This window comes from Pseudoliparis swirei, chromosome 10 (assembly GCF_029220125.1).
Source record: "Pseudoliparis swirei isolate HS2019 ecotype Mariana Trench chromosome 10, NWPU_hadal_v1, whole genome shotgun sequence".
Classification (NCBI taxonomy): domain Eukaryota; kingdom Metazoa; phylum Chordata; class Actinopteri; order Perciformes; family Liparidae; genus Pseudoliparis; species Pseudoliparis swirei.
Window position 1 is genome coordinate 14856915 of NC_079397.1, and position 26113 is coordinate 14883027.

The window sequence follows — 26113 nt, forward strand, 5'->3', positions numbered from 1 at the left end:
CAATCAACTTATCGACTTGGCCCAGCAATCATTACCACTTTTCACCTTCCACTTTATACCTCCATGCTTATGTACTTGTAAATATAAACGTCATGTGTCGGGTAACCTGCGCACATTTCGAGTAGCATTTTACGTCTTTCTGCTCTCGTTTCGTCTTTTGGAGGAGTAATAATAATAAAGTCTCACACTGAGACAGAGAGAGGAAGGACAGACTCGCATGCACAATACCGTAGGACAGGGGTCGGGAATACTATATGGCTCTCAATGGAATATATTTAGAAATATTTGGCTTTTATGGCTCTCCCAGTCAAACAGGTTCCTGACCCCTGCTGTAGAACATGTTTTATGTTTCATCAAAGATACAAACAGACGGAAATGACAATGAGTGGGAGGAAGCCTTTTTAAAACGTTTTTTAAAAAAAAGACCATTTCCAGTTTGAAGGAATAGTGGCCGTGTGGAAAATCGTGCGACTTGACAATTACACGAGACGGGCGACCGCCACTCTGCCTCCACTGATAATCTGTCAGCTTCTATTAAAACAGCAGCAGTCCCAAAGAATACTCAAACCGAGGACATTATCACACGGGCACGCTCACACACACTCGACTGTGAAAAAAGTAAACGCCCTCCAACAACCTTGTATAAAACACACACGGCACTCAATTCTGAGTTACTGTTATTTTTCAACGTGGTTGGAGAGCAGAGAAAAACCAAAGCGGGGTCAACGTGAAAAATAGACGTTGCAGACGAAGAAGGGATACGACTGTGTGTGTGTACGTCTCCTGCTGAATGCGTCGCCGCTGCCGTATCTGGAGTCTGAAAGGCGGCTCGCGGCCCGAGGTTCGCTCTGGGCTCACAAGCGAAGGCTTCGTAGCGCGTGGGAGGAAAGGTTCTCTTAAGTACAAGGAGTTAGTACTTCAGGCATCGACACGCACAAGGACTCTGACAGTTCAGTGAGACCCCCCCCCCACGGGGCCGCTCACATCTTAGATATAAAGCAGGGGGAACATCCTCGACCTTGCTCCCTTCCTCCCACCTCCTCCCCTCATGTGTCCTCTCTCTTCTTCCCCGCTGAAAAACCGTAGAAATTGAATTACAGAAAGCCGACGACCGCGCCGGCTTTCTTCACAGACGCTGAGGGGAATAACACTTCACTCGCGTCGCACTCGTCGCCTTTTTTCTTCTTCTCCTCTCCCTTTCGTTTTGATCGCCGTTCCAAACGAGGAATCCCTCGTACACGCCGCTTCTTCTCCTTCAACAAAATGATTAATTTTTCTATCACGGCGATGAGCGTGTGAAATGAGCTATATAATCAATAGCATACGTTTGTAAACAGCAGCCGCACTCGAGGGAAAACGTGTTTTCTTTTTCAAAACAACATGCTCTGTGTGCGTGTGTGTGTATGCGTGCCATCTAACTGTTTACGAGCGCAATTTACAGGACATGAAGACACAGGCCGCTCAAAATGAAGATAGCTTTTATAATACTGCAGGATGAACGTTCAAAGACGGGTTTACTTATGATTACTACTTTTAGAATCGAGTAAAACTTCCAAGAAGTTCGCATTATGATTGAGCGGTGAAAATCACACAGAGAAGACTCTTATCGCGTGTGTCCTCGTTTGTTACCGTTGTTGTCGGCTGTGTGCGTCGACAGTCGAGACAGTTCGACAAACTGCTGCTCAAACACTCACCGCCCTGGCAATTGTCACTGCACTAGGCATGACCTGTTGATTACAGACTCACATAGAGCCGGGCGCGGAGCTTCTCGTCCTCGGCGGAGATCCTCTCTCTCATCGCGGCCTGCTGGATGCTCTCGTGGGCCACGGCGCGCTCCACGGACAGGATCCTGGACACCTCGTCCTGCACCTGGGACCGGGCGTCACCGTGAGCCCGGGCTGCTGCCCGCGCCTTCTCCGCCTCGACCCTGTGGAGCGGCGACATGTTACATGATTGAGACGCGTTTGAACCCTTTTCAAAACGCTATAGGTTTATAAAAACACGGCACAGCCTCATGTAGCCTGCACTCAGGGAATAACAAGAATAAAAATGCACCCCACTGTATGTGTGTGTATATATATTTGTGTGTATATATATATATATATATACACACACACACACGCTGCGGTCTCCCTCACGTGAATTAAAAAAGGTCACAAAGGCCAGTTCAGTGCTAATGAATGAATGAATATGTATATATATATATAAATAAATATATATATGAATAAATATATATATATGAATATATAGTATATATGGATCTTTAACCCTAATGTCCTCCACACACATGTCCGTGCTATTCCCCTGTTTGCAAAGAGGGGGCAACAGTGAGAGGTAAAATAAAAACTCAGTTGACACCTGTTGGACAGTTCAAATTAATTCATATAATTTCCAAATAATAAAAAAATAAGACAAATTTAATTATCGTCGTTTTTCTCCCCAAACAGGAATAATCAATCCAACGAAGCACCGATATAGCCGGAGGCAGCCGGCTCTCTGCAGATACGGGACCACCATTTGAACCCTGTCACTGGGTTCTCATAGTTGCCTAGCAACGCACTCCCTACTCGGCGTCGGCGACAGCGCGCTTGATTGGAGAGGAGAAGGAACGTCCCCGAAACCCTGAAAGTCTTCGTCTGCGAGGAATCAAACGGTGGTGGCAAGGTAGAATAAACACAGAGCGAGTGCCTGACTGAATTATGACAGACTGAATAAAGATGGCGAGGATCTTAATAAACTTCGGCATATGGAGAAATCCTCAGAGAGCGATAAAAGACAGCAGTGCTGAGACGTTAGCTGCCCGAGAGCGACGGTGACTGGTTTTGTGATTCATTCCCCCGATGGCGAGACGTTTCAACATTAAATTCCTTTACATTAAAAAGAACCATCTGTGTTCCATCAGTTGTTAAAGGAGTAATTCACCAGTTCATGCCTGATGCCTACAGTGGAAACAGTTAAATCATAATAGTGAAATATTGAATTACACGTTTCTTCCGTTTCTAATATCTTCAAAGTCGCTTTAAAAAGGGTGGAAAACTTTGACGTAGAAATGAACACTCGAGTTAAAACGCATGACTCATTCACAGCCTCATTAGATTTGTGCATTTCTCATTAAAGATAATTTAAGTGCATCAACCTGGTTGTCAAGTGTGTGGAAAGCGACGTGGTTACAGCGTGTGGAGTCTTCTCCTTTTGCCGCTTTTCTTGATACGATATGAATACTCCCACTGATCCGTGAACGCCTTCATCTGGTATTCTATTCACTCGGTCACCTGTGAATACACCCACCATCGTGACGGAGAGACGAGTCTCACTGATCACCATCCCGTGCCGGTGAGCAGATGACGGGGCAGGTCGAATACAAATATGTCTGACGTCTCAAAGCTGCCGTTTGCCCTGCGACACGACTAACGTGTCGGGGAGCGGGGGGGGAGCGAGATGGGGAGACGGAGAGGAAAGACGGAAAAAGGGGAGAGGGGACGGAGCGAGAGTGAGCAGTGGCGACGTGACATGTTTGGCCCTGAGGAAGTGAAGCAAGGAGGGAGTGAGGCAGAGAGTGGGCGAGAGAGAGAGATGGAGGGAGACCAGCCATGTCCAGTCTCACAGTCCACTGGGCTACACACACACACACACAAGAAGCTTCAGCTGTTACGATTGCTTCTACTATCGCAGCAAAGTGACAGCATAGGCTTTTTTTTTGTTTTGAAATGGACTTTGTTGGTACTTGATGAAGAGTAGCAATCAGTTGACCTTTTGTCACATGACATTCAGACCTTCATGACGTATGAGTTACAATCATTACCCCAGAAGCAGAAGCACATACATTATGCCGAAGAAAATTCATGTATTCCGTGCACCCATTCAATTATTTAAAATGTGCGAGGGCCGAATGTGTGCATAGGTTTTAAGGACAACCGGCATTCTCCTACGCACCCGTCAGCAACGCCGACACTCAGGGGAGCAAAACTCTCCTTTCGTTTCCCCCGTTTCTGTTCGTGACGCAAACACGACGGACGGCGACGCGGGGTCGAACCGTCCCGATTGAGAAAAGAGAAAGGAAATAAAGGATTGAAGAAGAATCCCAGTAATCTCTCATGGAAATTACGAGCGTGACTTATTCGCAACACGTAAAACACGTCTGTTTTGGTGCCTTAAATCTACAACCTGGACAAATGACAGAAAAAGGGGGCCGAGAAAACAAGTCAGCCGAGAAAAAAAAAGTCCCTCGACCGACTTCCTCACAAGCGCTAACCCGAGCAAAGACTGCCATCACGAGCCGGATGCCATCCGTCTGCTTCACCTCTATTGCTTTCCAGTCATTATTGCCCCGTCCCTGGGATATTGGACGCATTTTTCATTCGACTGTAGAAGATTGACACTGGGTAGGAAAGGGGGGCTTTGAGGTAGAGGATGGAGAATGGAGTCGGACAGAGAGGGGAAAGAGACGGCACCTATGGAGGGGAAAGAAGAAGAAACATTTTTGTTTTAGAGGAAGAGTCCTGGATAGAGAGGGAGGAGAATCTTGGCCCAGTAACCCGCGTGTTTGATGGCTCAGCGCATCGAGCCTTGGAAACAAGACCGAAGGAAAGACCATTTGTTTGAAAGAGGATTGGACTGAGAGTCGGCCTTTCACAGAAAGGGGACTCGGTATTTTCGGAAGAGATAACCTCGAACAGAAATACTCTGAGCTATTTTAGGACGCTATTTAAAGCCGACAGATTAGATCCGTGGCAGGAGCTGAGATGCTGCAACTTTGTGTTGAGTTAAATCGCCAGGGCGAGTATGTGCATAAACAACCCCGCACGCGCACGCTTTAAATTTCGAAAGGAAAAATGCATGGTGATAACCGATGGGCGGTCGACACGGCAATAATAATCAGAAAGGAAATTATAGTAGATTAGGTTATTATTTTAGGTATTATTATTTTACTTTAATGTAAATGTTGTTTTCAAAATCTAAGTGTTTTTGTGATAATTGATCATGCTGTACTGCATTTTATGTATTGTAATGTTTTTTGCCTGGACCCCTTTAATAAACTAAACAAAGCTGCAAGAGCTGGTTGAATCCTCCTCCTCCTCCTCCTCCTCCTCCTCCTCCTCCTCCTCCTCCTCCTCCTCCTCCTCCTCCTCCTCCTCCTCCTCCTCAGTTCACTGTTGCGTTGATTGTCATGTCTAAATGTTGCACCTTCCGCCAAAAAAAATCCTCGGTTGTGTAAACATTCCTGGCAATAAAACGGTTTCCGATTCTGAAGTATCGCACCAAAACAAATGACAAATCCGAGTCGTACACCTTTGCTTTCTTTCCCTTCCGTCTCTCCCCTCAGCGCTTCACCCTCCTCACGCATCCCGTCGTCCACCCGTCACCTTCAGATGTGCTCGAGGAGAGAACCGTCCACCCGTCTGGCCGGCAGGATGGACCCCGACGGAGCCGCATACCAGCGCGGGCTCGAGCCGAGCGCCTCGAGCCGAGCGCCTCGAAAACAAAAAGGCATTCGAAGAGCTAATGCAATATTGATGTTGGGAATAATGTCGCTGAACGCTGCCTATGAATATTTTATGTGGCCGAGCACTCTCGGTGACACGTAAACACGCCGCCACCTGACCGCGGCTGCTACGACAGGCTGGGACAGCGTCGTGATTAAGTGGATGGGGAACAAAGGGCCGTGCAGGGAGAACATTTGAGGAAAAGCCCGCTGTGCAGAAGCAACAGGAAAGTGTTGTTGCGCTCCGCCTTTTCATTCACCCACCAAGCCCACAGTCCAACGTGTATATCGGTGTCACTCTCACCTCTTGTCTTTTCAGGTATCACACCTGCTGCAGCGTACAGCGATTTGATTCAGTTCAAGAGGCACGAAACAAACACCTTGTATTTAGTCGCGTGGAATAAGTCGAGGCCTGATGGGTGTTATTCTGTGGCGCTAACGGGGTGTTTTACGGAGCTTAAACGCTGAAATTACTTGAAGTTTATATTGAACTCCCTCCAACTGATACCATCTGTTCTGCATGAGACCAGCTCGAGTAATAGACAAGCCACAGACGGCGGGTAAGCTGGGAGAATGAGTCAACAGCCATCACCGTGTTCCTGAAGAGGTCAGCAGCGAGTGATGAACATGCTGATCATTTAGATTTAAAACACTTAATGTTCCGATATGTACATTTAACCAATGGCTATTCTGCCTGTACACACTGGGGGAGGCAGTTCTGTTATGCGTGTATAATATGATATGGTTTATGAGAGGCAAGAAGCCATAAACTGGAAGAAATTGCTTTTTTGGGGAAGAAATCTAATCATGCAGGGAGTGAAACATTAAGACGATCATATCACACACACACAGGATACATTATAGATATCCCAAGTAGGAAGGCAGCACAGGAGAATGCACAAGGTGTGAAATGTGTACCGCCTGAGGGTTGCGTGGATGTTTTGGTGCACGTCCACCAGTTCTGAAATACAAACATACATTTAGTACATATGTTATTCTACATGGTTACCATATGGTTACCATGGCATTGCAAGGTGTAGTCACTCGTTTGTTTGCAGGACTGTCGATGTCATCGTTTCCAGGTTTTTGCTCGCATGTTTTACGAGGTAGCTGAGGTGGTGCTGGATGGGAAGCAGGTGGACGATAGGGTTCATCAGACGGTTATCAGGGTTTATGAGATGGTTAAGAGGGGGTCTCACGCTGATGATTTTTCATATGGTTTCTAGGGTATGTCTAGGTAATATTGAGTGTTGTCATGTTGGCATATCCAGCAGAAAAAAATGAACTGAAGTCAATGGGCCTCAACGGACCACATGCGTGACTCAGCCTGCAGAGCCCTGAAGCCCCGCCCTCGCGGCTGCACAAAGCCTGTTAGATTATTACGCGTTTTAATAATATATATATATATACACACACAATGTGTCGCGTGTCCAGATTGCAATAGATGCATCACCGCTCTCTCTTGGGTCCCCATCAATACACCAGCTTTGCAGGAAGTAAATCAGATGAGCGGTTCTGGAAGGAAACAGATTCTTTGTTATATAGTTGTATTATTATATTCCGTGTGAGAGAGCGTGTGTTCCAAGTTGCTCGGGTGTTCTCTGTTCATGCAGCAGTTACAGTTAAGATATCATGAAGAAAAAGCAAGCAGAGTGAGCGAATGCCAGCGCTGTTGCCGATAAACATATTAGTTATTAATTGAGTTTGTCTGTTTTTAATTTATTTTTAATTTATTTGGTTTTTAATTTATTTTTGTATTTATTTTTTATTTTTTTTTTTATTGTAATATACTTTTAAATGTAATATTAGTTATTATTATATTTCTAAGGAACTCCCCAGTTGGCATTCAGGGACTTTGGGATTTTTTTGAATAACGTCCCAACTTTCCAACTCTGTTTAAATTAGTTGGAGGTTTGTGTGTGACAGTGCATGTATTCCTGTGTGAACAAAGGGTAAAATAAAACTGATAAAATAAACAACATGTAGAAATCTGTAAGCTGGACTATATCTGTCTTGCATCTGACCTCAGGGCAATAAGGAGTCTAATAGGCTGGCTGGTTAACGGGAAGACAGACACTCTGGGAGAAGGTCAGTGTTCTCACTCAAAAGTCTGACACACAATTATATCGCCAACACGAGCTGCTTGACCAAATGGGTCGAACAAAAACAACAACTAACCTTTATGTGTTAAAGTTGGACACTCAAACACATGCATTCATGCACGGGAGGAGAGAGGGAAGGAGGCAGAGTGAGGAATAGAGGAGGGCGATCGAGAAACGGACACAAGACGAGATGGCCGGAGAAAGGAAGGGCCCGAGCGAGGAATTAGAAGACAAGATAGGGAGGGAAAGGAAATGTGAAGAGATTTACCCAGAGGAAGAACAGGACGAGTTAGGCTGAGGGAGGAGGGACAAGATGGTCTGAGAGTTATCGGCCCCCTCATCCCTCCTTCTCTCACATCCTCTTTTCCCTCCGAGTCGTTCTGCTCCGACGGCTCACAGAGAAGCGGCGGAGGCAAATCTGCTCCCTGCAGCCTCTCCTTGATACAAATGAGTTGAGGCTGCACCCAAATGAACCCCTCAGAGCTTCTACTTCACTGCGACCGGAGCGAAACATGCAAAGCCAGATATTTGGAGTTCATTTACGGCCCTAAAGCCAAGCTGAAGATGTACCGCCGTAATCTAAACACGGCAAATTCCCTTGTTGTGTCCCCAATATTGGATAAAATGGAGGTGTGGAAAATAAGAACATTTCACACAAAAGTAGGTGCTTGACAGGTCTAATATTCGTAAAACAAAATGTACTTCTGTCATGTTAGAAGATTGGTTTTTGTTACTGCTTTTCAATACAACACTCTTGTTCTCTTGTGAAATAACATGCATGAATCATTTATGTTTTGGGGTTTGAACATGACCTTGAGATGTTGGCCTCATGTATCGTGTGTTTTCTACAATGACCTGAGGGTTCACATATTCTTCCATTTCCTCGTGTTCAAGCTGTGCAGCCGTTTCACTGCCGGGTTCTAAACTAGTAACTCGTGTGGCACTGGCCAGTCTTGTTTGCTAAGCTTAGATATGCTCACACATACAGTTTTTTCACTTCTTATTAACATTTTTAGAGTCATCCAGTTTCCTAGCAGTCTTCCAACGCAGCAAAGGCCACAATCACTTTGCCTCGTTTGCCTTGAACAAACAAAAACTCCCTGTAATTACTGGCTGCACTGTGGGAAGGTGAAATACCATTACAATTTAATTATTCTTTAACAGCCCAGATGAGAAATAAAAGGCTCCGTGTTCCTCTCATCTATTTCCATTAAAAGAGAGCACCATTCACTTGTATCTGAAATAACTATAAAGACAACAACAAAAAAAGAGGTGAAAGACCTTTTCAGTAGTGGTTAAAAAAGTTGTACAAAAAATGTTAAGTCTCAGTGTCATGCTTTGATTTTCTAATACTTGCCGATTCTAAACAAGCCTCCCAGTGATCTGCACTTTTCAAGCTCTCATTAAATCCCAGAATGCATCTTGATGGCTGTGTCATGTATTACTGCCTGTAAAACTATCATCTTGGAAAATGCAAACGCACGCACAAACGTGACAGATAAAAGCAGAACACAAATAATGGGGGGAAAGTACCACAAGAAATAACAAATGGCATACGAGGCCACATTAAATATATCAATATGCTTCTACGCACAAAAGACTACATGCGGCAAAAGTGTAGGCCAACAATTGATTGTTTATTCACCATTTCACATTCAGTTAAGTCTTCCTCAGAGAAAACGCAGCCGTGCCAAGCGCAAGCAGAAATGGGGGGACTTGAGCCACCGCGAATTCGATTAATTGCAAGGAGGGAGTCGTTTTGTGGCACTTACTGCTCCGACAGACATAAATAAGTGAGCTGCAGGAAGCAAATGTGAAAAAAGAAAATAGACAGAAAAAATAATCAATTGACAAACGATTTCGCTCTTCTTGAATGAGCCTAAAAAAAAAACTCTAAAAAAAAATTGCGGCTAATCGCTAGGTTAGTACCTCCTCCTGGATGAAGAAAGGTTGTGTTTTCTTTCACCCCCTACAGTACGAGCATGTGTTTAGTGGCTAATCAGAGTTGTCCATTCACCAGGGTCCTGCTGGAGATCATCCAGGACTATTAAAGAGGGGCCGCTACACCATTATTGGACATCATGGCACGTGCACCTGCTTCTTTAGGGTCAGAAAGGAGAAGGGAGAGGAGAAACGGTCGCCTTGCATGAACAGTGCGTTTCTTTATCAGGCAGGGCTAATGGATCACCCACTCAACACCCAGGAAATTACCTCAGGACAGCGCCCTCCTTTCTCAGGCGTGATTAATTGATCCGGAGGAGGAGAGAAGAAGCAGAGATAGAGGGAGGAAAGAAGTGCTGATGTGCTTCGGAAGAGAGGCGGATTGGAAACGCAGCGGGGATCGGAAAGACCGCCGCTGACCTTCTTGACTATTAATGAGAGCGTGAAAACGGTTCACATCCGAAAATGTCTTCGGTTTCTAATGAAATCTCGGAACAGGAATCGACACGCGGGCCGGAGCCCTGATTCAATCGAGCACGAGCCGAAGGAAGGAAGCTAGGAGAGAGCGGGCAAGGAGACGAGGAGCAGAGAGACGGGTGGTGGAGCAACGCACACGACAGGAAGAACACCGGAGACGTTCAACCCACAAACACTCATTGAAAATAATGTATAAGAGCCATCAGTTTACGTCTGAAATACACACAGCGCAACACCACGACCTTTTGTGGAAGGTCACAAACAAACCAGAGAGAGTGTCTGTCTGTATGTATGCATGTGTGTGTATGTGTGGGTGTGTGTGTGTGTGTATCAAACCAGACTTGTGCTTGTGTGTCCGCGTGTGTGTGTGTATCTAACCAGACTTGTGCTTGTATGTGCGTGTGTGTGTGTGTGTGTGTGTGTGTGTCTAACCAGACTTGTGCTTGTGTGTGCGTGTGTGTGTGTGTGTGTCTAACCAGACTTGTGCTTGTGTGTGCGTGTGTGTGTGTGTGTGTCTAACCAGACTTGCAGCTCTTGCTCTGCCTTCGCCCTATCCTGCTCCAGGCCTTTAAACAGCTCATCAGTGATCTTCTTCCTCAGGGCCTCTTCATCAACTGGGGACAGAAAGATAAAGGAGAGAGCCAGAGAGAGAGAGAGAAAAAAAAAAGAGAAAGGTTTTAAGTAAACAGCTGTGGTTTGCCAACAGGCATATTGTGTTTGTTGAGACACGAAACAGTCATACTTTATTTTTTCGAACAGGTGTTGGAAAATCTGCATTAATCAGAAAATGTGTTGCTCCAAATGAACAATTCCTCCATGAGGACCGAGGCGCCCATGTCTTGCTGGAGCAGATTGCTATGGGAACAATGACTCATCGATTGACACAATAACTACCTGCAGGAGATTTTGATCAACCCACGTTGGTAACAATGAGAAACAAGCAAGCGCACGCTCCACAAAAATAATAAAAAGACAGGCCAATTGTTGCCCACTCTTTTCAAGTAGCGAGCAAATCACCAAGTCAGCAACAGTGAGAACCAGAAAAATATGAAAGCATGAAAGTAAAGATGCCGGCCCGCAACCAGGCCAGGACGTGATCTGAAGACAGAAGTGCCATGCGGTGTGCTGCGACACTGCAGGGAGGGGGGGGGGAGATTATGCTGCCACTGCAATAGTTAGATAGGATAATCCCTATTGTCAGAGTCTATTATTACCTGGTAACAGCAGGGGGGGGAGGAGAGAGAGAGGGAGGGGAGAAGAGAGGGGGAGAGAGGGGAGATTATGCTGCCACTGCAATAGTTAGATAGGATAATCCCTATTGTCAGAGTCTATTATTACCTGGTAACAGCAGGGGAGGGAGAGAGAGGGAGGGAGAAGGAGAGAGAGGGGGGGAGAGAGAGAGACAGGGAGGGAGAAGGAGAGAGAGAGACAGGGGGGAAGAGAGAGAGGGGGAGAGAGAGAGAAAGAAAGAGAGGAGAGAGAGACAGGGAGGGAGAAAGAGACAGGGAAGGAGAGAGAGAGAGAGAAAGGGGGGAAGAGAGAGAGAGACAGGGAAGGAGAGAGAGAGAGACAGGGAGGGAGAGAGAGAGACAGGGAGGGAGGGAGAGAGAGAGACAGGGAGGGAGAGAGAGACAGGGAGGGAGAGAGAGAGACAGGGAGGGAGAGAGAGAGAGAGAGACAGGGAGGGAGAGAGGGAGAGAGAGAGAGACAGGGAGGGAGAGAGAGACAGGGAGGGAGAGAGAGAGAGAGAGAGGGAGAGAGAGAGAAGAGAGACAGGGAGGGAGAAGGAGAGAGAGAGACAGGGGGGAGAGAGAGAGAGAGAGACAGGGAGGGAGAAGGAGAGAGAGAGAGAGAGAGAGAGAGGAGGGAGAGAGAGAGAGAGAGACAGGGAGGGGGAAGGAGAGAGAGAGAGAGACAGTGGGGAAGAGAGAGAGAGAGAGACAGGGAGGGAGAAGGAGAGAGAGAGAGGGGGAGAGAGGGGGGAGCGAGAGAGCGAGAAAGAAAAGAGACAGGGCGGGAGAAGGAGAGAGAGAGAGAGACGATTAGGCGACGCTTAGAGTTCCAGTTCTTCTTCAGACTTTCCTCGCTTGTCCCACTGCCACGGTCTAAATAAAGATTTGAAGATTCAAGAGTTCTGAGCTCATCGCAGAGTTTCAGTGAAATATACAATCCCAAATACTCACGCCATCAGGCTAATGCTGCAAATTATTGTCTGAATGCATCGATAGTCCTTCCCTATGCATCACAACATGAGGTCAAACTCAGAGGTCGAATGCCGCCATTTAAAAACTTTATTCCATCGAGTAAGACCGGCATCAAGCGCCCTTTAAACGACCTCGGGCTTACATTGAACACATAGAACCCCTTAGCAGTGCCCTGTTGAAGATACAATTCAAAAAGTCCTCAGAGTTCAGACGAGCCCAGGCAACTCCTCGTTTATCAGCACATCCTCTCCCGCCCTGCAGAGAGAGGCTTCAGACAGCGAGAGGCCTGCAGGGTCGGCCAGAGGGGAGGTTCTGATATGATAAACACCGTCTGCTGGCGAGGGTCACAGACAATTCCAGATCGACAGAGCCAGTGTCAATCCTGAGTAGGACATGTAAATGTTAAAAAGATTAAAAACTCATCTTTCTGAGACGTGTCCCCCTTCTTTCCTTTTCCACCAATGACTGAACCCTGTGTAAAAAACCCATCGGAGGAGAGGCGGCGGAGTACAGGCTATTGGCAATGGAGATAATAGACGACGGCAAATTGCATTTCTCATCAGAAGTTTCATTAACCCCAGGACCCGCGTGGACGGCATAATCTGTAACATTACCACTTCCTCACGTCTCCAGCTCACCGCACACCTTTCACATAGGAAACGGGGGGGGGAAGATAAAAGTGCCAAGAGCCAGCTTCCAGCACCGGAAGTCAGGTGCCGTTTCTGATTCTCTATTTAATTCACACACACACTGTGTAGTGTCTGTTAATTCAATCTCGTTTGTTTGTATTTTTTATTCAGTCAATCAAATACAATATTATCCTATAAAAAAAATAAAATACAAAAGAGAGAGACTGAAAAGGTATAGGTAGAAGCAAAAAAATGCTTATAAATTCCTATCCTAAATTGACATCAAAATAAATCAGAAAATGTATATAAAATAAAGAAAAAATAAATAAAACAACAACAATAAACAAGATAAAAAAACAAAATATATTTATATATACTACCACATACATCTTCCATATTAATCCGTTTTTAATTACATTTATAACTCAAGGATTTTTTTATAAATAATTCCCTTAAAAAACAAAAAGGAGTTCACCATTCTTTCTTCTATTTCAATATTATTCCATAATTGGACTCCTACAACAGAAATACATCTTCTCATGTTGTGAAAAAGGACCCAACTGATCGCCTCACATTTTCACAAGATAAAAAGAAAAGTCCGTTTAAAAAAGCAGAATGCAGGGTTCTTACACATTTTGACCAATGGATTGCCAAGACTTTAAACCAAATTTCCATGACCAAACTGAAAAATTCTGAAAATTTTGCATATTGAGAGCGTACGGCGGCTTATATATTTTGAGTGTCTTTCTTTAAAAAAACATATTAATTATTTCAAACTCGGCGTAAATGAACACGTGATAACAAATTTCCATGACTTTTCCAAAATGTTTATGATTTAAGTTTTTTTCCATGACTTTTCCAGGCCTGGAAATGACCATTTTAAAATTCCATGACTTTTCCAGGTTTTCCATGACCGTATGAAGCCTGAGAATGATATATTTCACAAGTTTCACGCTCACATTCATGCATGCCCACCAAGTCACGCACATTTCTCCCGGTACACCCCCCCCCCACCCCAGTCTCTCTGCTTCACCTTCATCTTTAAGCAGGCTATTCGTCCAGCGCACTGTGTGGGCTCCGGTTTATGAATATTTATAACACATTGGAGAAGGTGTAGGAGGTTCAACCTCGACTGGTGTAATCAGCACACATACCGACTCAGGCCCGTGATTCAGAGACGGCCGACCTGCGAGAGCCTCACTCAATACCCGACTGTGGTGGACGCACATAATCAATGCGCACCTCATTAAGGTTGTACCCTTTCAGAATTGGGCTGAACTTTGCAACTTTTTAACAAGATTCACATTCATAGTACATTTTCTATTTTATTTCCTTCTTTTAAAAGTGTGCGCTTGATCAATTGTTCAAGTTGACTTTTATTCCTGTCTCCTTCATTATACTTGGGGAGCTTGGTACATGAGATGGGAGGTGACCTTGCAAGCTGTGTATAACCAAATTACCGGAGTAAATGTCACCCGACAGTATTGTTGTGCGATAAGGGCCGGTCACAAACAAAAATAATAACCTTAGTGACTATGGAGCAACAATAAAAAATACACACACTCGATCGTTAACAAGCAGATGTGCCGTGTGCGCACAAGAAGATGAAGAGAATAGAAAGAACGTTTGATGTTTCTCTGTTGCTTTATTTGCCCGGGAAAATATTTTGCCTCTTCTTGTTCACTAAAAGACTCCATAATTGAAACGTAAAGACATTGGTGCAATAACAACTACATGCGCTCCCACCGAATATGGAGAACATACATCTGTAACCGACCACCTAAAGAAGAAATGCATCAGAAGTTCTGCAATCCTTCATCAGCACCTTGTGCTGTGAACACAGACCAAGAAAAAGAAAACCCAGAGAGGACAAGAATGAACACGGCTGTTGAGTTTAACTGCACTATTTTGAGTGTTGTGACAAACCGGAGTAAGAAGGGTCAGCTTGAGCGCCGCTGTGATGATAAGGCACTAATTACAGTATAAAAAGGTGTTACAATTAATAAAAGCGAAAGTTAATTTAATTAATTTCATTAAGAGTTAGGCAATGGCGATGAATCATAATATGACCAAGGCTACTGTGAGGCCCAATTTAAGAATGAAGAGTAATTACAATCTGGAAGAAAAAGTGAGACCCAAAAATCTTCGGGTGGCTCAAAGTTAACACCCACACAATAAACATCATTAAATTTAAATGCAACTGGACTACAAATAAATCCGAGGACAGCTCATTCCCGCGTAACCTTTGCCTTTTAATTAACGTTCGACTGAAGAAGCGCCGATTACATTTCAGGATCAAATAAGCCACCGAGAACAATTACTTTCTTCAGTTTGAGCTTTCACTCCTGATTTTTGTGAGAAGAAACAAGGTCTGACATCACCACAGCACCACGTCAGGAGAAGCTCATGGAATGTAATGGATATTCTCAGATTGAAAACGAAATTAAGATCTAGTTAAAAAAGCGTTGAGTAAATCCTACGTCTATATACAAATAGGGATCTTGGAAATCTTCTGTTCCTTAACATTGATTAAACTACCGTATGACCGCATATACCATAAAGTATCTCAACTTTTCAACATTTGTTTGAGAAATATACTACAAATTATGAGTTTTCAGCATATCAGAATACAACTCACCGGCTGCTGCAGCAGGAGGTGGTGGAGGTGGGACCACTACTGGCTCAGGGGCAGGAGCAAGGGACACTGGGTCCACTGGGGGCTGAGGAGGAAGTGCAACTGGTTCACAAGGTGCGGTAAACTCTAGCAGGGGAGGTGCAGAGAAGGGCTCGGCACGCTGTCGGGACAAAGTGTTCCCTGAAGGATGGAGCGGTGGCGGCGGGATGATGACAGGCTCAAAGACCGGAGGGGAAGAGAGGGGTTCTGATTTGGGGAGAGGGGGAGCAATGATCGGTTCCATCTCGACAGGAAGAGGAGGTGGTATAGGTTCAGCGACAGATGAAGGAGCAATGGGCACAAACACATGCGAAGGAGCAATGGGTTCAATTACTGGAGGAGAAGCAACAGATTGATTTATGGGAAGAGGAGCGGGTTCGATCGCCAGGGGAGAAGGAGCAAGCGGAGCGAGAATCTGTGGAGCGATGGGAGCAGAAGGAGGGACAGATGTTGGCAAAGTGATTGGCTCAACAGCAGCAGGTGGAGGAGGTGCCACCACAGGCTCAGAAGCAGGAGCAGCCGAGGGTGACGAGGATGGATGCACCGTGTCGCTGAAGGCGGGGGCTGCTACCTGAGGAGGGGGTGGTGGAGGTGCAGCCACAGTCTCTGTGGCAGGTGGATCAGGTGGAGGAGGGGCTGGAAGTGCAACAGGTTCGACAACAGGAGGGGGGGGAGGCGAGGAGGTGATCGGACCAAAGAGGGGAGGAAGTGGCCTCGGGAGAGGCAAAGGAGTGAGGGGAGGAGCCGTGGAAGGTGGTGCAGGCGGAGCGCGTTGGAGTTTGGGAGGAGCTTCAGGTTCCCTCATGCGGTTGATGACATTCTCAGAAAGCTGCAAAGTAGAAGAAAAGTTTCAGAGGAGGAACAAGGTGGAATAAATTAAATAGTTTGACATAAGTAAGTGGTTATATCAGACAGAAATACTTAAATAAATACTTAACTTAGATAGATAGATAGATAGATAGATATACTTTATTAATCCCCAAGGGGAAATTTGTCATCACAGTAGCAGCACCAATAAACTAAACACACAAGAATAAAATATAAAAAACAGGGATGAAAGATATATACAAGTAAAATATAAAATGAAGTATATATATGTATATATATATACACACACGCAAACAAATATAATACAATGACTGTGCAAAGTCTACAAAGTAAAATAATATATATATGTATATATACAACATATATGCATACACACTACAATACTAATGACTGCAGTGTAAAATTAAATTAATATAAAAATATTAAATATAGACAGAGTGCAAAATGCAAAGTGTGTGTATGTGTGTAGTGTAAATAAATGAAATGTGTTCTTCTGTTGCTTTGACATGTTTCTTTGTGTACAGACTGACCGTATAGGACACGTTACTAAGCACGCTTAGATATGCTGGTCAGCTGGGTTTTTTCAGTAACTTTCGACAGAGCCAAGTCAGCCAAAGTCGTTATGCTAATCTAGTCATCTTCTGGTTTTAGCTTCATACTTAACTCATCTTCACATCCAACACGCAGTAAGAAAACAAATATGTATAGTTCTCCAAACTTTAACATTTACATTTGAACACAACACTTTGCAATGAATCTGTGTATGCAGACATCACAGCACGGGCATGAACAGGAGTACGCCTCATTGAAAGATAACATTAGCAGCACTTGCCCTACTGAGTAATGCTAGACACTTCATACACAGTCATGCCAACTAAAGTCTTATCTGATCGCCTCTCAATCTATATTTAACCCTCCTGTCACCTTCAAATGTACTAACATATTTTACCCGTGGGGTCAATTTGACCACAGCAATTAAAGCCTCCAGAAAATCATTAGAATGAATATTGTTTCCCAAGTTTAAGTGTCACTTTATGTTTGTTTGTTGACGACCTAAATAGCCCTTTAAATAAATAAAAAAGTTGATATTTCTTATGTTTTACACCTGGGGTCAAATTTACAAATGTCTAAGTTGTGTTCAGGACATTGAAAACATATCATAATGTGAATTGTAAGTGTTCCCAGTTGTCCCCAATAAATTTGGAAAAGTCATGAAATATGAAGCAAAAAGAAATGATGTCAATCATTTTTTTAGAGACGTTAAACATTGAATGGGGTCAAATCGACCCCAAAGGTAACAGGAGGGTTAACAGTCTGACAGGGGCACAGGTGACAGCTCCCACCTGATGACAGAAGCTGACAGGCACCCCATGTACACACATGCAGAATCCCACAACAACATTACTTTTAATCAAGAATGCCACAGTATGTCTCGGTTTAAAGTCAGTTTCATTCATACATCGAGTGACAGAGGCCAGAGACGTCAATGTCAACATCCCCACAAGGACATTGGAAAGTAAACTGTACTGACCCCTGCAGCGGCTATTTACAACACGTTGCGACAGTCTACACTCCTTTACGTTAACGTACAGCTTACATAGTGAGTGGAAGTCACGCTGTCTTGAGTCTGTTTGAATAGCATAGCTGCTATAATACAGCGCACTTGGCAGTCGTGTTCGTTTAGCTTTTACGACACAGCCTGATAAAACATTGCGTTACCTTGTATACGTTTACGGTAATCACGACGCACCTGTTACCTCACCGCTCAGCGAGTGTGTGTTCTGCCACTTACCCGAATGCCCTTCACCACCGATATGTTCTCGTTCTCGTCCGACTCAAACGACACGCGCCGGGTACTGCTGTTCGTTCCCATTATGAGACCGCAGGTTGCCAAAGTGTCAGTTATCTACATGTAATATGTGGAGTGTAATTGCGTTAGAGCCAGGTGTAGCTAGCTAGCCGGGCCTCACAACACAAACGCCACTGCTTCGGCAAAGAAACTCACTTCCTTAGCATGACGTGCGTGAAGAACGTGCAATTTGATTGGTCGGAAGCCTCCTAACATCCGCGGCTTTCATTGGTCCTTGCGCGTCAGAAAGAGGGCGTGTCTTGGGAGTCTGGCGGCTGTGTTGACAGCATCAGTGGATGGACTTTTTGATGTATGGGGTTTGAATAGCGTCTAGAAACACAGCGTTATTAGATTAATTGTGTTATTTCTATTTCCCTGAAGAGGGCTATGATCTATATTGTGATAAGACGTTATTACCTTCGCATTGAAAATGCGGAAGGTTATGTTTTGATCACCATGTATTTATTTATTTATTTATTTGTATGCGTGTTACTCGCATAACTCAAAAAGTATTAAGCCGAATCGCATGAAATTTGGTGGGATGATTGGTTGTTATCCGGGGACCATTTGATTAGATTTTGGAATCGATCGGGTCAAAGGGCAAGGTCATGACAAGGTCAAAATCTTCTTTTTACCATAGCGCGGTAAATTTGTATCCAATTGGCATGCAGCTAATGCCAAAATGTTCATAATTCAATGCCCAATCTTGTGATATGCGAAGGTATGCGCTCTACCGAGTGCCCGTTCTAGTTAGACGTATGCTTTGACTGAACACAGGCCGAGACAATGTATAGCCTTGCTCCATAACAACAATTGAACTGATAAAAAGAATTTTTTTTTTTTATAGAAGAATTACAGTAAATAGAGGGCAGGTCAATTGAGTTTACAAAGGGCAAAGTAAATTGCCAGATCTGTCAGGAAAAGAAAAGACAGCAATGAAATGAAAAAAGAGCAATGAGAATAAAATGACGAGATAGGGAAATGTTTACCCATTAAATGATTAAATTCAGTGGCCATATTCTGATGTATAATCTTTACTTCAGAACTGTGCCAACACCCTGAGAATGGGTTAGCGGCCGGGCGCATCATTGTTGTGTCCTGAATCTCTTTTTTTCTTCTTTACATACATTTAGTGGTAATTGTTAATTTCATCACTTGGCTCACAATCCACACAACCCATGCAAGCTACTTACGCTGACGTTCATCTGACAATTTCCATATCCTGCTGTCTCTCTGTCTGCCATGAATTGATGATTTCTCTGCAGAGTATGTCTCTGCTCATCATTATTGTCACACTGTTTGAAACACATCAACATATGCTGATATTTATCCAAGTGTGTGTGTGTGTAATTGTTATTTGTATAGCGGAGCATTTAATCCTGGCAATTAATGTGTGAACAAAAAAATGCTGTTGAATTTATTTTCCACAACGAATGGCGGAGTATTGATATTCATTTTCTAAATCTGCCCTCTGCTCCCAGTGGAGGAGATGATGGAATACAAAACACAAATCCCACAGTCAGCACCACTGGTGTGGACACTTTTTGGACCTGAAAGCAGACTCATGAAGCAGAACTAATGTAATAAAAGAAGGCTTTACTTGGTAGTGAGGAGGCTTACAGTCAGCAGCAGGCAGCCAGTCCAAGGCAAGCAGGGAAATAATCGAAGACGGGAGACAGATGAAACATGGTAGGGGTAAGTGTGCAGGGACAAAGCATCGAATACATTAACAACACGAGTGAGCATCCAACTATTCGGAACAATTTAGAAGCAGCAACGAGCAAGTGAAAAAGTCAGGTGATCTGAATGAGTAATAGACAAGAAAGGCATTTAAAGATATGGAGTGACAGGATGAATATGACGAGACAACGGGCCTCCGTGACAGAAGTGAACAGCAACACAGGCTGGTGACCTTTGAGCATGAAGCACTCTGGTTATTCTTGGTGGCTTCAGTTCCACAAAGAGCAGATGTCTGTGTTACGACCCAGAGGGTCATTATGGGGATTTGTATCGTTGTTCACCTCCCTGCCTGAGGGGGTGCTGTGTGTTATGTGTTGTGTTTTTCTTTCTTTCAGGTCATTGGACGGCTATTTAGGAGGGAACCTGTGTTGCCGGCCCTCCCTCTCCAGCTTCCAACCTAGGCCGGGCGTAACAGTCTGTCTTGTGCCGAAGTCAATGTACTTTGGAGAAATAACACCACTTACCAGCTCATGACAATAGGGCAGTCTGTCTGAAATGATTGCGATTGCAATTGTTTTTATTCTGCTATCAATGCTATGAATTTAGATACATTATTGTTTTCATCCTATGTTTTCTTTGCCTTATCATACATCATAGCCATTTTAAAAACACACAGTCTTGCAGGACATGACATTGAAGCAGGATGTTTGATATGCCTTGAGGAGAGAGAGCATTATGAGGAATGACAGTTCATAAAAATAATCCTCCAAACTCAATATATCATACAGACAATGATCAAATACAGTTATTTATTATGCTCTTTCCTGCTGATTTTCCGTGTTTTTGAATTGTCTGTATTGTGTTGCATTGCTGTGCAAGCACAAAGGAATGAAAACGTTTTATAGAATTCCTTGTGGTTGTGTATGCTGAAATGCTATTGAATTATTTAATATACACAAAGGACTTGCATTCAAATATGTTAAACAATAGAGACCTTTTATCAAATGCATACTTTAATATAAAACTATTTAACAAAGGCTAGCAGTGCTGTATGTGCAGAAAGTAACACATAAACATAAAATGAGCACATTGGAAAAGAAAGGATCGATGTAGAAAGGACCGCAGCGTGAATGAGAGGATATCAATCACTGACTGGTGGCTTGTTCTGAAAGGAATTGACTTCACAACAGCTGACATGAAGTGGTTACTCCAACGCTGAGAACAAAGACGGCGAAAGCTCAGACGAGGTAGTTTGCAGGGCAGGACCATGCCCTGGAGCTATGAGTCGGAGTCAATTTAGAAAAACTATACAATTTATCTACATTTAATCACACAAAGCAATCAAATACATGCAGATCCTGAGGTTACATAATTTTTAATTATCCGTGTTTCTCTGGGATAATATGCAATCAAATATTTTCAAAGTCGTCATATTTTTATGGCCAGATTTCCCCAAGGGGCTTGTCTCATCTCTACAATAAGTCCATCATTAACACTTTATGTAATAAAGAATTACAACGTGCAGTATAGTGCCCTCAGGGCATTCTCTGAAAAGCCTCATTGCAGCAGAGACGTGGTAGAAGTGTAGTGTGAAAAAGAGTCCTGCTTGTTGATGATTGTAAACAGGAGTGTTACATGCCTCCTGCCATTGGTACTGATCAGTATCCTGCATATTCATATGTTGCCGAAACCTGACTGAATATAATCATACAAAATCATTCCCATCTAACGATGCATGTGCAAAACTAATGTGTTGAAACTGATAGTTTTTTAGTCACTGAAAAGTTGATAGTGGGGATATTCACTTGTTTATCCTCTTAACCTTTATGTATTATTTCTGCTTTTGGCAATAACTCTTACTTTGCCTCGATCTAATGGTGCTTGAGTTGATTCCACATTAGACATCCCTAAATTCGTATCTAATTTAATTTCTCTGTCATCTCTGCAAAATTGAGTGCTCATATAAATGAAGATATCAGTAGAATCAAGCGTGTCTGTTAAAGAAATGGGATGAAAACTGAAATAAGTTTGCTGCTTGAGGTGGTGCATTTAGTCGGCGATATGAGGCACTTGTGAGGTTTTGTTTGATCCAATTCAAGATGATGAGGAAAGTTCAGAGGGGAAGTAATACATGCACTGTTTGGCTGTTTGCCTTCATTTTAACGTGCAAGAAAAGAAGTATCTGCTTCATTACCAATGGATAACAGGGTGTTTTTGGAAAGATGAAAATACTTTCTTCACACAAACCTCCTATCTTTCTGTGGTATTTAACTATCAAAGCTATTTTCATACGCATCACATAATAAAAACTAATAGACCATACATCAAAGTAGGAAATTAATAATTAAATGACCACAATCGAGAAAGAACCTGCTTAATATACTTCCTTTATAGCGCTCCTCGACCTTTATCATCAGCTGCAGTTTCTTAACGAATTGCATTATGTCACATTATAAATTCATACTTTTTGGTTGAATGAATTTCGTATTTTTGTTTGTGGCTGAACCATTAATCTCAGTGCTGTGGACATTGCCGTCTATATATTCTTTACTGCAGTTTAGATAAAGGACAAAGCAATTGAGATGCACCTTTTGCATTTAGATCTGTTTTAACAGATCACAAAGGCATTTCCTACAAAGACCTTATTGCCCTTGCATTTAATCCACACACAGGTCAGTCAGTTAAAGCAATCACCTACTGTCCAAACACACATCAAGCTGAAAGAAATGACCTTGGTGCAGCGTTATTGGAGAAAAGAAGCCCCGTAGATTAGTTGGACTGATGGGACTTGGGCTGCAGGGAAGGGTGATAAGAACTTGAAAATTAAACTTGGACCTGGGAAACGAGGCGCCTTCAGAAGAAAAACTATGGCTCCCGCATGACACAGCGATTGTTTCTCTTTTTTTTAACAAGAGACACAAAGATCACCCACAATGTTATCTCGTCAGTCCACCAGTGCATCAATCAGGATCCAGGCTGCTGGGAATCGACCCCTTTGGTCCAGAATCAATGCCCTCTCCCGTTCTCATTGGTACAGCAGAGATTGTCAGAGATACAGCGTAGGAGAACCCTGCCAAATCCAACACTATATGTTCTAAATGGGGGAGGCTATTAACTCACTGACAGACTGTCTCCCTCCTTTGTCTCTGCTCAACCTCTTTTTTTTCAGTTTCAAGAGAATTGGAAAGAAAATGTTCCCAAGAAACACGATATATATTGTTATATTTGTGATGAGAGATTATTCCTCATCAACCTACCATACAGGAACCGAAATTAGTATCTGACTGTACCATTGTCTTAATCGGGGATTCCTGTTCATGGAGATCAATTAAGCATATAGAGCAGGAGTGTCAAACTCATTTTCACCGTGGGCCACATCTGCATCATGGCTGCCCTCAAAAGGTTGTCACTGAAACATATAAAAGTATAAACTACGACCCAACATATTGTTAAATAACTCTAAATTTGTTTATTTGAGTGTAGAAATATTGTACATAAGAAATGTTCTCTAATATTTTTATAACATAAATCCATTTAATTTGAAACCTTCAAAATATAAGCACAGCATATTGTTCTTATATTTCTTTAAAAAAAAGGTGATTATATGTCTTTCAAGTTGTCAGGGGCCACATGAAATGATGTGGCGGGCCGGATTTGGCCCGCGGGCCATGTGTTTGACACCTGTGATATAGAGAAACAAAAAAAAAAGAATATAAACGTAATTATTTGAATGGCTGATTTGTCTCCAAATGTATTTTATAGTAAAGAAACTTAAATTGCTGAGGAGAGTAGATACGCTTAATAAGTGTGACTGTGACCAAAGCAGAATTTAGAAAAAGTGCACCGCTGATGAAACTACAACTCCCAGAATGCCTTCCGTCGCGTCAGCTCGCGCTTCTCTCTTCCTGTTTGGGTGCCGCAGCTGGAAAAATGGCAGCTGAAACAGGGAGATACAGGAGTGCAGTCAGCAAAAACAAAGACCCCTCTGGTCTTCTTATCTCTGTCATAAGGTAATGTTTCACCCATTCATTGTTTAAGCTGTGAAGCGTTCATAAACCGTCCGACAGCGTTTGAACTATGCTCGTATTTGCTCTCTGACGGGGTGACAGCTACCTTATGTGCTAAAGCTACGATAGCAACATCCTTCCTGTATTGCTGGTTGTATGTAAGAAGTTAGAGCTAACAACGTTGTTATTTTTCTTTGCATTATGAATTTAAGGAGTATATGTGAGTTAGTGTTCATAGCAGTTGTTGTCTTTCCTCGAGAAGTATAAACGGTTAAATACTACTTGCCACAGTATAGCTACGTGACTCTTGCACATGTGAAATTCATCTATTAGTCATGTCACAAAAGGCCATGTTTATAAAAAACTAAATAGTAATCTTAACAACTGGACGAAAAGTGTTTTGCACGATATAGAGTTGGGTTTCATGATGCAATAACTGCAAATACTGTGACTTCATTGACCTGCAAACTAATGGGTTTGGCAGCTGTAATCAACTTTCTCAACACCTTAATTATTCTTGTGAAAGTCATTTGGAGAGATCATATTTAACGGGCAAATGATGAAAGAGAGTTAAAGGCTTTCTCATGTGGAGGCCAGGAATATCCACCACCTTTATAGCTGTTCTTATGGGACTGATATATGGCAATCTGATCTGGCAATTCTGAGAAATGCCATTTGAAATGACATTTCTTCCTCACCTGCCACTGTGGCAGGTCACTGAACATTTCTAACAGCCACTCTTTATTTGTCGAAAAAAACCAGTAGAAATACGGAATATATCATGAAACCTTTATCCTTGGCTATTTTGAACTTTGAAATTGCTGTAAAAACCCCATCTCTTCATATAAGGGAAAACCTTTCTACTTGGTATTTTAGCGGCAAATTACATTCCCTGAATGCACCTGTTCATGTTGCCATCCCAAGTATGTCTGCACACTTTTTTGCTGCCTTCAAGTGCTTTCCTTACGCTCGCTCCCACTTTGATAAAATCTAGCTTGTAATTGCCATTTCTGGAGGGTCTCTGCTCTCCACTCTAATGTTGATGCTTCCAAAATGTGGATTTCGTTATTGAGTGGAATCTACCTTTCTGTTCCCTCTTCTCCAATGCAGGACTTTGTCCAGCAGTGATGATGTGCAGGACAGGGAGACGGAGAAGGGCCGCCTGGAAGAAGCCTTTGAGACATGCGACAGGGACTTAGATGAGCTGATTGTTCAGCATTATGCCGAGCTTACCACTGCCATCAGGACCTACCAGAGCATCACCGAGCGCATCACCAGCTCCCGCAACAAGATCAAACAGGTAAATGAGAGACTTGCGTACAAAAATGGACACTGGAGGGTTGGGGAAACCCATTACTAGTATTCGTGCGTACATTGTTTCTGATGGATTGCAGAGCAGTGACGCTAAGCTGTGTAATTAAAAACAAAACCATTTTCATTCATTTTAATTTGTCTCTTCATACATGTAGGATCTCTTAACCCTCCTGTTACCTTTAGGGTCAATTTGACCCCATTCAATGTTTAATGTCGGTGTTCTTTCGGGTTAATTTGACCCCAGGCTGTTTTTCACTGTGTCAAACATATAAGAAATATCAACTTTTTTATATATTTAAAAGGCTATTTAGGTAGTCAACAAACAAACATAAAGTACCTCACACTTAAACTTGGAAAACAATATTAATTCTAATAATTTTCTGGAGGTTTTAATTGCTGGGGTCAAATTGACCCCGAGGGTAAAATATGTTAGTAAATGTGAAGGTAACAGGAGGGTTAAGATGAAAAGACTCAATCATTTAACACAAATCCTTTTCACCCAAGAAGGAAGCTACCTACTTCAAAATTCTAAGTTGAAGTCAAAATCCTGAGCCTCAGGACATAATTTTCTCTATTACACTTGTAAAAACAAGGTTTTAACCTTTAATGTCTCCATGAGTGAGCCAATACAGATTTGGCAAAAAAGACATCCAGTGCCCTTACGCTTTTTCTTCGCAAGATAAGACAGAATTCTATCTCAGGTGTGCTGGCACGGTTCCGTCTTGAGATGATGACGTCTACATTTTACTTGTCACTTTTCATAGGGCGGCAGCTCATTTGACACGTTATAGTCGGAAAAGTAACAGGTGGTACTAATAAGTCATGACGAGTGAGCCGGCATGCACAACACCTGAAACACTCTGAAACTGAAGTGTCAAAATTGAATCATTAATTTATAATATTTGTACTCTTAATAAGTCAGTATG

General features: G+C 43.1%; 2 protein-coding genes across 4 annotated transcripts in view; one reads left to right on the forward strand and one right to left on the reverse strand.

Annotated features, from left to right (window-relative positions):
• chchd3a (coiled-coil-helix-coiled-coil-helix domain containing 3a) overlaps positions 1-18341 on the reverse strand; it is a 62880-nt gene extending 44539 nt beyond the window's left edge. For 2 of the 3 annotated variants that reach the window (XM_056424731.1, XM_056424732.1), the window contains exons 1-5: positions 18130-18339; positions 16081-16338; positions 15474-15555; positions 10523-10616; positions 1747-1927 (exon numbers count right to left, since the gene is read on the reverse strand). In XM_056424731.1, coding sequence (XP_056280706.1) covers positions 1747-1927; positions 10523-10616; positions 15474-15555; positions 16081-16338; positions 18130-18210 — 696 coding nt within the window. In that variant the 5' untranslated portion in view covers positions 18211-18339. Of the gene's footprint in view, positions 1-1746; positions 1928-10522; positions 10617-15473; positions 15556-16080; positions 16339-18129 lie in introns of all 3 variants that reach the window. The other variant, XM_056424730.1, reaches the window with a different exon arrangement.
• Positions 18342-23796: 5455 nt separating this feature from the next.
• Positions 23797-26113, forward strand: part of exoc4 (exocyst complex component 4) — a 111012-nt gene continuing 108695 nt past the window's right edge. The window contains exons 1-2 of the mRNA XM_056424727.1: positions 23797-23876; positions 24984-25173. Of these exons, the coding sequence (XP_056280702.1) occupies positions 23797-23876; positions 24984-25173 (270 nt within the window). The remainder of the gene's footprint in view (positions 23877-24983; positions 25174-26113) is intronic.